General features: G+C 52.8%; 1 protein-coding gene across 4 annotated transcripts in view; it reads right to left on the reverse strand.

Moving 5' to 3' along the window:
• Window positions 1–14,331, reverse strand: part of FAM53B (family with sequence similarity 53 member B) — a 54,887-nt gene that overhangs the window by 26,151 nt on the left and 14,405 nt on the right. For 3 of the 4 annotated variants that reach the window (XM_064514353.1, XM_064514356.1, XM_064514354.1), the window contains exons 2-4: window positions 10,815–11,050; window positions 8,482–8,533; window positions 1,993–2,771 (exon numbers count right to left, since the gene is read on the reverse strand). In XM_064514353.1, the coding sequence (XP_064370423.1) occupies window positions 1,993–2,771; window positions 8,482–8,533; window positions 10,815–10,883 (900 nt within the window). In that variant the 5' untranslated portion in view covers window positions 10,884–11,050. Of the gene's footprint in view, window positions 1–1,992; window positions 2,772–8,481; window positions 8,534–10,814; window positions 11,051–14,054; window positions 14,320–14,331 lie in introns of all 4 variants that reach the window. The other variant, XM_064514355.1, reaches the window with a different exon arrangement.

The raw sequence follows: 14,331 nt of genomic DNA on the forward strand, positions 1-14,331 counted from the left end.
CAGCTGGGGCACACATGGAGTGATCCATCATCCAGAGGCTTTGCAAGGGGTTCAGAAATTTGGGGTTAATCCTGGAAGCTCTGGAGCACCTTCCTGCTGATGCCCACTGAGGGCCTTCAGCAGCCCTTGAGGGGGCTGAGCTGCTTGGACAGTCAGATGGACAAGTTCGACCCTGCAGATCAGACCGCTGGCCAGGGCAAGCAAATACCCACCAGGTTAAGTGAGCCGAGCTTCCCGCTTGCACGCACGGCCCGGGCAAACCAGGCGGTCTGCGTACGCCGGCGCACGCCAACGCCGCTCTCTATTTTCAAAAAGTTTCCACCAACGCGAGGGAATGAAAAGGCCTTCAGTGATGCCAATTGTGTTATTCCAGCTTGTGGCTAGTAAAATGTAATAACACATGCAAGTTGTTTTTACTGCCTATCCAGCTTATTAGCTAATAAGATAAGCTTAGCGTATTAAACGTTACTGGCATGGTTTATCAAAAGACGACGGCAATGCCCTGTCTTTTTCCCCTGCAATCACCCGAATACGTAGTTTTCTGACCCGTTTTATCTTCTAAGCTCCTCTGGAGGAGGAAAAACTAATCACTTCCTCCAACACAAATGAACTCATTCAAACACCCATTGAGCTGCCAAGCACAAAATGTCATAAAATATCACATTCTTGTAAGAGGGAAAAAATGAATTTATAGCATCAGATGTCATCACATTCAGGAAAGGCAAGGAGAGAAAATCCAAGGCTCTGTTTTTCAACCTCACCTGATTAAGTGTTGTCAGTAGTTTTATTACGAACAACAAACCTGAGCTTACTGGAACACCTTTCATCCGGCGAACCCCAACAGGCTCTGCCAGCGCAGTAAGTGGCCGTACAAAGTGCATGAAGAAAACCACTTCAAACGCTCCCGAAACCATCAGCCCGGGATGAAACGCAGCAGCTGCTCAACAGCAACCCCCTGCAACGGACAGTGAAGACGACGACCGAACAAAAATGAAACTTCAGGGGAAATTTTTTGGCAGACTGAATGTAATAACCCAAACTGGATTTAGGCCAGGAGAGCAGGGTTAATACCCTGCTCTTGCAACTGGAGCCACGGGATCTTTAGACCCAAATTTATCTCTGTACCGCACAAAGCTGCTGTTGTCATTGAGTTCATGATTGTAAATTATTGACGTGAGAAATGTTGAATCATAAAACTGTGGCTGGAGAAAAATTTTACAAGTGCAGAATGAAAATGCTTCTTGCACTGTCCTTTGATGCAGCCTTTCATTCTGGCCCTTGCTCACACGTTTTTAAAGTCCAATAATCTGGTCTCGCAGGAAGAGGACCGTAGAGCAAAATCCTCTCAGATTCTCACTTCAGATCTGTTATCTGGATTTGCACTGCAGACTGAAGAGGGAGGGTTTGCTCTGTGTTTGCAACTGAAAATGAAATGTGATAACATCTCCAGAATGGAAAATTACAGAGGCTAAGAGTAAGAGCAGCCCAGTGTAGTAAGAACTGAGCTGCTGGCAGAGCGAGCACTAGGTACCTGGGGCTGCTGTCTTCAGTTCGGCGAGGCAGGCTCGGGGCTCCTCTCTCCTGAACTCTAAACGTGGCCTTTAAAATATTTCTGCTAGAAATACATACCAGGAGGAAACAATGGCATGGTGGACAGAGTGTGCAAAAATTAGTGCAGAAAAGAAATGAAGGAATTTATTAAAGGCTATAATTGCAAACCCATTTGGAGGGGAATTGATTTTCTGCTTCAGTAAAAGAAGTATCTTTCCCCATAACAATTGTTTTACTTTGCATAAAATAGATGCACCTCAGAGAGATGATGAAGGATTTTAGCCTAAATGGAAACTATCAAAGCTCACACTTCTGTTCTCTGAATTATGGCACTTCATGAGTGTTGTCTGCTCAGAGGGCTACGTTTGCCTACCTCTAAATACGCATTGGGTAAATGTCTGAGGTGCCCATGTTTGTACGAGTGACAGCCCTAGCTCTTACCTGGGTCATCTTGGCGAGGTCCAGTGAAGGCCGTTGCTCCTGAACCTCCTCAGGCCTTCGTCGCTTGACTCCAACCTTTTTGTCGTTAAGGACACACGGCTGGGATCGGCTCCGGGAGAGCCCGTGGGAGCGTCTCGCCAGCTCTGGCGTTGAGGCAGGTGTGCTGTTTGCTGAGGGCGGACAGTACTCTGAAGAGGAGAAGGGATCGTGGGAGCAGGAGAGGGACCGCTGCATGTCGACTCTGCCGCCCTCGCCCGAGCCACGGTCGTGGCCCCAGAGGTCGCCTCCGTGTCCGTAGGTAGCCGACTTCCTCATCCCTTGGCTTGGCTGACACCCTAATCTGCTGCTAAATCCAGAATGGTCGTAGGATGAGGACAGTGTGTTTGACCTTGACGGTAGGCTAAAACTTGAACTCCTCTGCATGGTGGTAAAGCCGTTGGAGTAGCGCTGTACGCTTCCTCCGCTGTAACACCGGCGTTTTTCCACCGGAGTCCAAACCTTTGACCCTAGAGGTCTCCATGATGTCCTGCAGCTAGACATTTCATCCGAAAAAGAGAGCGACCTACACTGGCGCTTGCTGGGGGGTGCCGAGGGGTTGCCGTTGTGGTCGCTGAGACTGAGGTCCTTGATCAGGTTGGTCACTGAGCACGTGCTCACGGCCTCCCTTTGCCAGATAGAGCCTTCCTCGCTTTTATCGGACAGGCAGTCCCAGATGTTGGTGCTCGGCTGCTCAATCTGAAGTGGACACTTCCCGCTGAGATCTCTCCATCTGTCATTTTCTAGTTTAGAAATGATAAAAACACACATGTACACACATTAGCATTAATTAATTCTATGATTCATTTTCTATGTCCATAAACAAAGACTAGCATATGGGACATTTTCCAGCACAAATTAATTAAGTCTTGGAATATGGTTTTCCAAACTGCCAGCCAAATGGTTGCTGTAGCATAGATGGAGAGAGAGACAAAATGATAATCTCAGCAGAAGCAGAACTGCTAGAAGCAGATAAAAATATGCCTTTGCATATCCAAGTCGCACTAGCCAAGGGAAATTTAGCATTATAAAATGACACGGTCATTGCTTTATCTCTGATAAATCATGCCTCAGATGCATCTGTTGAGTCCTGGCCTCCACAGTCAACAATTGCCCGAGAGGTCTCCCAAGAACCTGTAACTGAAGAGCACACAGCAAGATGGATCCTGGGGTGCTTATTCCCAAGTGCAGAGGCCGCGGGGGCGGCCCGAGCAGAGAGGGGAGCACACCCCAGGCATCCAACAACCTGCTGCGGCACGGAAATGCAGACGAGGTCATCAGACTTGCAGGAACCGAAAGCCGTCCTTGCCCCCATCGCGCTGCCCTCTTCGCAGCAGTGCTAAAGGCCAAAACAGCACGGCTCCGCTGCAGTCGGTGAAGCCGTCTCTCGGCTAAGGTCGTCCCCAGCGAGGCTCCACGTCCCCTTTCCAAACTGACCCAAGGACGCTGTGCCTATTCAGTTAGTGCATCTAATAAGCGCCAAGACAGCGATAAACCTCTAGCAGTGCTTTAAGAAACGCCATTATTAGGTCGCACAGTACTGCAACCTGATTTAACTGCAGAAAGTGGAACTGGGAGGGACTCGGAGGTGTCACCTAGTCCCCTCGTGCCGAGGGGCAGAGCAGGCTGTGGTAACGAACCTGGCCCGATAAAGACAACCAGCGCAAAGGACCTCTTAAGAAGCACCGAAATCTCTGCTTTCCACCACAAAAGCCAGGGCAGCAGAGGCTAACAAGGCGTGAGCGCTCGGCAGGAAAGCCGCGGCCGGGCTGCACCGTCCATGGCAGCAATGGAAAGCAGCAATCGGCGCTGGAGCTGCGCCGGTGACCGCTTCTGCAGCCTGCTGCCGCCGCTCGAGGCTCACCGTCGCGGCAGAGTTTCACATGATTGTATCTAAATAGTGCAGCATTTTTTAGGGTTTTTTTTTTCTTTACTCAGGCGGTTGACTGAAGAATTGAGAGACTTTGTCATCCCACAGCTGCAGGTACTGGCGAAATCGGAAAGAAGTTACCCCCGAAGGCCTCGGTGAGCTCGTCCGAGAGGATATAGGATACCTTCCCCTAGGGGCATTACTTCTGCACAAACAGCTATAAATCCCCCAAAAATGACAAAGGAAGCCGTGAGGGGGCCATGCTGCTGGGGCCGTTTGCCTTCCCCACTGCGCCGAGCACGCACCCCACGCTGCGCCGCAGGACGGAGGGACGCACAAGGCAGGCGGTCGCCCTCAACCCAACAGAGTGACAAACTGGAAAGGGGCATAGCGGAGGGGCTGGGCGTGTAGTTAAGTGACTCAAGAAAGGCTCACGAGGAAAACCAGTTGGCTTTCTGTGCAATTTAAGGCTAAGATTCACATCCCAAGAACGCCGATAATTGCAGCGGAGCCATTAACACGCCGCAGTTAAGCGCATATTGATTTTCTTCAATTACAGACCTCAGCTTGGTTAACCCAGAGGCAGGAATTTGCTCCAGGACGCAATCCGCGTGAGACGCCGTGGCTCGAACGCCAACCGCGCCGCGGGGGCCGCCGGCTTGCCCGGCTGGGCACGACGCAGAACACCCGCCGTAAAAGCGCCGTAGGAACGCCAGCGCAGGGCTCTTCCTCGCTCAAAGGGGTTCAAAGGCCAAGTCCGCGCCAGCAGAAGCCACATCCTCCAAAAGAAGGGCAGAGGCGGGTGCTGTCCTCAAAATGTCGTTAAGAGCTGGAGATCTTTGCACGGCCGGTTGCCCACTGCTAACGGGCGCCTCGCTCGGAGCTTCACCGATCCATTTCCAACTTCTGAGATCCAGATTTTGCACCAGCCACACACAGGTAGCGCAGGTCCCTCTTACGCACTGGGTGTCCGAACCTGGGGTTGTGCGTAATTCCCAGTCACTGACGGACGGCAAAACTTCACCCGAGGGACGAAAAATAGAAATAACTAACTTGATGGGGGGTCACCATACCCCAAAGAAATTCTCGAGCCCAGGAGGACGTCTGCAGATCTTCCACCTCTGCAGCTTCAGGACGGGCACACGCTTTGCAAATTACTGCAGCGAGGACGTGCTCCTCTGATGACACAGAGCAAGTTTCGACAACCGCGTTCATAACCACAGAAAAGGGTGTAAAAATCAAAATGCTGACACAACTTTAGCTATAACGACACAAATGTGCTGCTATAATATTTTTACAGTTCCTTTTTATACATAATGCATGATCCTTATGCTCAAGTTTCCTCTACGTTCTTTTCCTGTGAAATAATTTACATTCATACATAATTTATTACAGCAACTTGTAAAGTAATTATGGGTTTCAATCAATTTTTTCTTCTTTTTGGCAAATAAATTCTGTTTGGATCCAAACCCAAACATTTCTTTTCATGCATGTGCACATCTAACTCCCTTTTTCACATGTTGTTCAACTTGAATTCTAGCCTGCCGATCTCCGTGCACCGGGGAAAAGGCAGTCTGCCTTTTCCACTCTCCCCTGTTTATGTTCAAGAGATGATTTCTAAATGTGGAACGAATTTAACGGTTGTAATTAGCTGATGACAGTGGCATAGAGCCTTACAGCTCTCCTGCCTTCCTATTTCACAAATAAGACTAAAATATGATGCACGTAGCTATGCTTCAATGGGAAACAAAAACAGCAGCCCCCCAACCTGCACCGCCTGAGAACACGCACAGCCCCCGGGTTTGCGGTCTGTGTGCCCACGGCCTCCATTTGGGAGGGAAATTCCCCACCTTTACGGGAAAACGCGCAGGGTTCTTCAACGGGCTCCTCTAACGAGGTCTCCCAGCTTCAGCGGAGCTAAGCGCCATCTTGTTTTTCTACGTGGCTTTTTCTCTTGAGGGGTTGACAGACCGTGCTTAAACCTGCAGCAAGCACTGCCTCCACCGAGGGCCTTTCCAAAAAAATGACCTTTATGGAAAGCTGGTCTGTCCCATTACAAACTTCTTGTATGCAATGCATATGGAGCTGGAGCTGCTTTCAGAGCAATATTTCCTGCTGCAAGTGCGCAGCATTAGTCATTTAAATGGAGCCTCCCTCCCTGGAGCTGGCTGGGAAGGAAATCCCAGGGCAGCCGCGGGAGATGCGGTGCCCGTGACTTAGCAGCAAGCCATGAGCGTCTGCGGGAGGAAGAGCTGCAAGACCTTCTGGCTGGGAAAAATCTGATCCCGGGACCGGCGTAATCACGCTCACCACCACCCTGCAGCGACCACTGTCAATGGCTGGAGCGAGTCTGGATCACAGATAGCTTCTTGCTTACAGAGCAAACTCGAGACCGTGGCTGTCGCCATGCATCCGCCGGGCTTCTCAGACAGGGCCACATCAGCGCAGTGCCTGCTCCTACCGATTTGGATGCTGAGTGCTCCTTGCATCTCCACTACAGAGGAGTTAGCTGATGCTGCCAATTCACTGCTAAAATATTGCAAATTTTCTACTGCCGTCCACCCAAAGAAAGAACATTTTCAGCAGAGCAAGTCAAAAGTAATACCCAAACTTTCTAATATGCTGGCTTCTTCCCCTAGCTCAGCCACTGACATTTCACTGGGAACACGTAATAGAGACAGCAGGGGAAAAAAATGGGGGGGGGGGCGGGGGGAGAAACCAGTAATTGGACAGTTCTCATACTCCCAAGTGTTTCAAGGGGCCATCAAGGAGAAAGGAAAAAAAGAAATTGTTGAATTCACAGTTTCACACATTTCATCTTTAATCTTCTTCCCAGCAAAGCTATGACTATATAAAGATTAAAAAAAAATCTTTTTAGTAATAATCACACTGACAGAGTATTTGTTATGAACCTAAAAATCAAGAGATCGTTTAGGTCCCCTTGAAAAGAGGATCTAACATTGCATCACGGGACAAATCAAGTCTCTAACAACGTTTACTCGGAGACCGAATTCCTAGGATAACCTACAGCAGACTTCCAGGCTCTCACGGTGTTCAGTACCTGATGAGATACCTGCAGGTGAAACGTGCGGCCTTTGGTTTACTCTTCGTGCCGCCAAGGTGGCTTCCAGGACTTCTTCCCCCGCAGTGCACCAGCACAGCGGATCGTCTCGCCGGCCGCGAAGCTGCCAGGAGCACCCATACGGAGTCGGCCGGGATCTGCCTTGGAGCCGGGGAGGCTGGCGGCAAATGGGACCTGAGGGCAGCTGAGCCCCATGGCTCACTAGCTGCGCGCCCGGCTCTGGGCCCAGCGAGAGACATAGGGATGGGCATGCTCTTAAGAGCATGGACAGGACATCATGTCCTTCGACAGGACATCATGCTCTTTTCCGGATAACATGGGATTGTAAGCCGTGTAGCCCCAGCGGGACAGCCACAAGCCAGTGCCGCTTCTTATGGCCTTGGTGGGTCTCCCTTCGCGGCTCCTGCCCGAGCCCAGCGCCCCGCCAACCCAAGCTGTGCTCGCCAAGCTTTGCTCAGCGCCGCAAAGCTGTTAGCGGGGGGCTGACCCTCGTCGCGGCTTTTCGGAGGGGCTGCCAGCACCGTGCCCCAGGCGAGCCCGGCGCATGGGCGCGCTCGTTCTGGGCGGGCGGGAGAAGGGGGCAGACTGCTTCTATCGCCTCTCGGCTTTGAGGCATCCCACCTCCCACTACGAAGCCCAGAGACCACTGTATAGCAGCACCTCCTCCGGTATCGTCAGGTTTTCAGCATCATCAGCAAACGTACCAATCTCCCAACAATTTCAGTGGTTGTTCAGCATAGAGAGCGATAGCAAGCCAATACAAAAAGTATTAAACGTCATATACCACAGTTTACCTTATTGTCAAAGGCTAAAAGACATTCTCCTTATTGTTTGAGGCTTGTCCAGACACATGGTGCTAGGTGGTGGAGTATCTCAGTGAGTGATAATATTAATATTTATTACTTGCATCGTGCAAACACTTGGGAGCTAGAGTCCTGGGCTGGATACTCAAACACATCAAAAACAATCTCTGACCCAAAATGCTTATAGTTTCAGCTGTGTGAGTTACTGTAAAAATAAGCAGACATATCAAAGCATGGAGGAAAAGAAAAAAAGAAAAAAAAGGAGATAAGCAATTCACTTAGCAATTGCAGCGGGGCAGGAAAACCACATCTGGAAGGGCAGCAGCGGGGGCGGGACAGCCAGCATCCGGGGCTTCCTGCGTGCGAGCGCCCGCGCCCGGGGCTGCCGCCGCCGGGACCGCTTCGGCGGGGGACCCCACCGCCCGCCGCGGCTCCATCAGCCACGGGCACCGAGCTCCTGGCTGCTCTCCGGGCGCAGGATGCGTGATGCAAAGCGGAACGGACACGGATGAAGGATGAAGGGAGAAGCGCGTGCTGGCCGGGCGCCGGGGCCGCGCTACGCGCCGGGCTGTGCAGGGAATCGCGCTTGGAGGGAGCGTTTGCTAGAGAGGCACCAACACAACAGATCTCCCTGCACATCGCTAAGGGCGACTGGAGCGGAGGAGAAGTAAATATTGACAGAAGTTGCTGTTACTCACCCATAATTCCACAAGAGAAGAGGGTAGGTCCTTGACTCATCTTTGGAGCGTGCTGAAAACAACCAGAAAAACTATTCACTTCTCGCAGACTGGACCGGGTCACCAGCAACCGCCCCGCACCGGTCCGCGGCGAGGCCACGGCGCCCGCGGGAAGCGTGCCCAAAGCACCCGGGGGCACGGCCTCGCATCTCAGCCCGCTCGAGCTTCGTGAAACGCTGCGGAGAGCCGGCGTCCCGGCCCAAGCTTGCAGATCCTCTCTCCTGCAACTCATCCTTCCTGCGGGACCGGCGCCAGCGAGGTCCCCGGCCCCGGGACCCAAAGCACTGGCGAAACTAGACACGGAGCTGCAACTCGGCAATAACTCCCAGCTGGCCCAGGAAGAAGCAGCAGCAGTATCTGAATCCCATCCAAGCCCATTAAGGCCTCCCATCTAGATAGAAACATGCTATATGTTTTTTTAAACATATAGCATGTTTCTAAAGCAGGGCTCCCTTATCCCAGCACTTTTTCTAAGGATCCTGCATTCAGATTGTTTCAATTTGCACTAAAAATAGAAAAACACACCATTATATGGGTACAAAATAACTCCAGTTGCTTTTTACACTCTTTTTCCAAGAAATTTCTTCTTGACAGTGTAAGAGAAATCAGACTTCTAAACATGGGCATGGACAGTTTTATATATAATAAATCAGAATGTCATCTGCAGCTACATGCCATTTTAGCTATGTCTGTAAAAACACACTTCCATACCAATTGTTCTTTTGTTATCCCCCAAAATGTCCATGTTCTGCTTCTGAAACGTCTGTCCTGGCAACGTCATCCCATCTCAGCGAGGCTTTACTGAATCCAAGGAAAGCACCAGCACAAATTCCATGATAATCGACACTGCTCTAGTTGTCGTATTTTGTCTGGCACCAGGCAATAACATTCACACCTTCTTGCCTGATCCACGTATTACATGTTGCCCACTCGCATAATAATAATAACACTGTACCAACTGCTGACAGTGACCGTCACTGTCAACAGTCACAACAAGACGATCCCACTGCCCATGCAGAATACTGTACATATTGCACGCAAACACAAAGGGATGGGGAGGCAGAGAAGAGCAATTTGTGCAGAGGGGCAAAGGGCAACCAACGGTTGGTCACCTCTTCTGGAGCGTGCCGCCCCTTTTGTTGGGTGTACCCACCCCAAAGAAGAGCAGGCATTGCTCGGGGACAGAAGCCCCTGCCTGCAAGCGAGGAAGGGGAGAAACATCTTTACATGACATACGTCCTACATTGAGTATAATTACTGTCTTGCAAGATTTTAGCCTAGCACCAAACTGGGATGTGAAACAACCAGCTGGCCCACGGCTCTTCGGTAGGTGATACAGCCCTGCTGCTGGACGTTTGTTTTCTCTAAGTGTTGCCCTTTGGCCTTTTCCATGAAGTCCATGGAGAAACTCTTGCCATCTGGTGCATGGCCAATCCAGCAGGTCACTCGCCAGCGCGAGAGCCTCTTTCTGCTGCTCGAGTTTCACCAGCATGGTTTGCTTGTTTTGGGGGGTTTGTTATCTCCAGACTACAGGTCTCCCTCCCCAGAGCTCATTTGGGGGGCTGGCTCGGGAGAGCCGGGGAAGCCACGGAGCGGCCCTCCGCGCCGTGGCGAGACGGGGCGCGGGGAGGAGGACTGTGCCCGGGGCTGCACGCCTTTGCAGAGCTGGAGCCGGAGCAGAGGCTCAGGGATCCGTGCCACAGCCCGAGCACCAGCCGCCGGCGAACCACCACGCAGCCGCGAGGCAGCTCACGGTGCTCAAGGCAAACAGGGGTGTTTTGCTAATGTATCAATATTTTTCTTTTCTAAACTTCACCCTTGCAAGCCAGGATGTAAATGCCATCCCCGGCCTGGCGTTCGGACCTGCATCTCTTGAGGCTGTCAGTGAAGCTGCTTGGTCACGCAGCAGCGACCTTCGCCGCCACCCCCCCCCCCCGCCCCAGTCCTGCTCCCCTCTTGCTCATCCCCCTACTAATGATGAGCATCTGCTCGCTGTCGGGAAAGCGGCCGCTAATCCTTGCTATTCAGGGAGCTGATACGCGCTTTTTTGCTGTTTATTCCCTTGCCGGCTTCCAGAAATTCATGTATGCAAAAGCCACAGTACTCCAATCATTTCCTAATTGCCTGCTCCGTGGATATTAATGCAGCCCAGCTTAAAAAAAAACCATCAGAGCACTAGTGATATAAACCAGCTAAGGACCTGGCCCTGCAGTACAGAAAAAAGAGTATATTATAAAGCCACAGCAAAGCTACCAACAGCAAAAGCGTTTTGAACCAAGGTTTCCGAAGCTTACCAGCTCAGTCCTGCATGTTACAGAGCCAGCACCCTTGTGATCCCGAGGTTTGGTCGAGACCATCACCATGGTAAAGCGGTCGTGCGGCGGCGTCCCCGGGAGCCCAGGCAAAGGTCGCGGCCGGCCATGGTCTGGCGAAGCTCCTGCTTCAGCGCATCTCCCCCGGGAAAAGCGCGGCAGAGGCGGCTCCCAGGTGCTCCCGCGTGGGACAGCAGCCTCCGAGCGCGGTCACCTCCCTGCGCCACAAGAAAGAAACAGAGCTTTGGAGCATTTCTGCACAAGCCGGAGAGCTGGGTGCTGGCGGCGACGAAATGCAGGTGTGTTAGCCAAAGGGTGGAAGCCTTCGGCTGGGAGCTGAGCTGCAAGCGGCTGAAACACCGCCTGCAAAACGCTGCGCCCTCTCCAGCTCCTGGAGGCACCTGACGCACGCGCGTCAGTCGGGAGCAACGCGAGCATCCCAAACGCAGGGGTGCCGGCGCAGCGGCCATCCCTCGGGGTTGCGGCTCGTGCCGAGCAAGGACCGCCGAGCCCGACCATGCCGGCGGAGCGGGCGCCGGGGGTGCTGGTTCGAGGGTACCGTCACAGTGCACCCGAAGCTGGCAAGGGCCACCAGCCTTCGTGCAAGGGCCCTTTAGGAAAGGCAGCGCACGTCCCCTACCCAGAAGAAACACCACCGGTTCCCAGCCCACGAGGGACCCTCTGGGGAAAGGGCGAGGCAGGGAGGTGCCTGCAAGGAAGGCGAGAGCTCTCCACCAAGGGCCACGCTCTGCCTCCCGACCCTTCTTTCTCAGGTAGCTCTAGGCAGTGCAAGCCAAGCGAGGGTGGCCCAGGTGGGAGCACGCATGAAAAGCAAACTGCGAAGCAAGACCCGACCACCAGCAGCTGCCCAGAGCCCCCTCACCTCCTGGCATCGCCTCTGACAAATTCTCTCCTGTTTAAAAGCAGACAGATTGCAGTTCAAATCTGATTATTCAAACCAGTGTTTCTTCCCAAATCACTCCTCTAATCCTGTTTCGCTATTTTGTTGCCTTGCGGAAAATGCAAACAAACAAAAACACCATTCGCGTGATCCAGAGAGCATAAAACACTTATCTCGTAATATGCAGTCAAACCCAAATCGCTAGATTTAAGGACAATATTTGAGAATACGCTGCCGAGCACTAAACCTCATTATGGGCTGATATTGATTCTCTTTCCAGTTTGTAAATCATCTTTTCCTTGTTGACACGGATTAGAGCTTGTGACGGTGTTATGAGTAGCTCATTTAAAGGCCAGCTGGCTAGCAAAGAAAAATCACCCACCGCCGATCCGCGAGGACAAAGTTCATCCAGAGTGCAAAACCCAGCGAGGGAATCGATACATTTTCTGAAGATTTACTGTGTACTGGGCATATGGTACAGTCTCCGCGTTGGCTTACACGGTACGATTTCCTAGTAGCCGCCACGCAAGCCGATGGGCAACCCAGCGACCAAACGGAAACCATCAGTGCAAAGGCAAAGCATTTACACGCTTTTCAGACCATCATTTCAGAGCATCGGTGTTGCACATAACCAGCTGAGCCCAAATCACATGTCGGTGCTACAGGTAGTCCGGGCTGGCACGAGGACCCAAAGCGAGCGGTCCCATTGGGGACAGGGTGACGCCCGGCAATTTCAGAGGGTCACAGTTTGGGGAGCTACGGCGGTCAAGCCCCCGACCCAAGCCGGGAGCAGAGCGGCGGCTGCCCTTGCAAGCCTCCAAGCGCAGAAAAGGAGCCAACAAGGTGGCCAGATCTGCCCTGCGCTGAGCGACAGCTCTGCTTTCCCTGGGCCGGGATGCCACGTGGCCGGACCCGCTGCGCTCCGGAGGGGCGCCGAGGAGGGAAGCAAAGAGCAAGCAAGCTTCGGCAGCGGGCAGGCAGCCGAGCACGGTTCCTCGCTAGCAGGGCACGCTGCCTTCACCAATAACTACCTCTCCCCAAGGTAATGATTAATGCAGCTGCCGACAGCGGTGTTCATGTGGACACAACGTCAAAATAGTAGACTTTCTGCCATGCTTTCAGCCGGGATTTAACATCACCTGCTGCTGTGTCCCATCAACAAACGCTTTTGGGACCCTCGTTTTAGCCACCGCTGGATCTTGTTTTTAAGTTGTGGCCACTAAGAAATTGCAATGAAAAGGGAAGCTTTCCACCGACACGCAGTCTCAGGCTGCCCGGCCGGCGTCGCGGGTGCCTGGCCTGACCGGCACACGGTCCTGCCCCGTCGTGCGCGACCGCTGCAGACCCCGCGCGGCGGACGAGGCGGCTCCCTCGGACAACGCTGCGCCAAGGAAACCCCCCGTTCATGGACGGGAGGTGTTCACACACACACACAGATGCTAACAGGGATACTCTTCAGGGACCATTATTTTCAGACTTGTTTCCTTGTATGCCCTCAGATGAAGAAACTACCTCCACAGCCCGGACGCAGGGCAGACGCCTGCCGCGGATGGCGAGCTGCTATTCACGAGCATCTCTGCGTCAGGTCTGCGCCCAGCTGGAGTGAATGACACCTCCGCAGCCGTTTTACTATTATGGTAACACAATAGGAACAATAATATTTTGATGCCTTTCTGCTCTTTTTTGAGCCTTGTTCAAACCGTGAAACACTTCATTCCTCCGCCTCAAGTCTCAGGTCGTTATCAGCATCCTTCCTGCCAGCAGGGAGACAAGACAAGAGGCCGAGTGGCAGCTTAGGCCAAACGCGCGACGTGTTATTGTCTAGTAGGGCCAGACGACGAAGCGTGCATGCAGGGCTTGGAAGGCAATACCTGCAAACAAATGAACTCCCGAGGACACGCGTGCAAGGAGCACAGCCTGAGAGCGGCAAACCTTCGGCAAACGTTCCCACATCTCCAAAGGAGGATCCCGCTCCGTCGGCGAAGACGGATGCTGCCACGGGGGCCTCTGCGCCCAGCACAGCTATGGAGCCCCAGCAGCGCCCTGTTCAGCTGTCCCACTGAAAGGCACGGAAAAGACAGACCGAGGGATGGAGGAGAGCGTATTTCCGACACTCGGCACAGCCAAAGGGAGCACCGACAGCAAGGGATGCAGCGTACCACGCATCCAACTCCCTGGAGCGCTCTTTGCGATGAAGAGCACAGACCAGCATCATCAGCAAACGCAGGTCTCCAGCTGCGGTGGGACGGCAGCCCTCTGCACGCAACACGTTAAAAACCCCTTCAGCTCCCACCAATCCGTCCCCGGATAAACACACTGACCTAAAAGGTATTTGCAAGTAGAGAGGGCATGCGGGAAAGGAGAAGACGGAGCCCTGGGTTGCAAACTGCTGCACCTTGCAAAGCATCCAGCTGGAAAGGTCTCGGGATACCAATGGCAGTCGAGAAAGCCGTGGTTGTCACAGCGGATGGGACGGAGCCAGGACTCACGTCCTTAGCCAACGCCCTCACAACGCTGCTCCTTCCACTACCGCTGGAGAAGACTATTCGGGCACCTGCTTCATCGCACAAAGAGCATTTTAAACCTCTGCAAAAAGGA

The sequence above is a fragment of the Dromaius novaehollandiae genome, chromosome 6, assembly GCF_036370855.1.
Source record: "Dromaius novaehollandiae isolate bDroNov1 chromosome 6, bDroNov1.hap1, whole genome shotgun sequence".
Lineage (NCBI taxonomy): Eukaryota > Metazoa > Chordata > Aves > Casuariiformes > Dromaiidae > Dromaius > Dromaius novaehollandiae.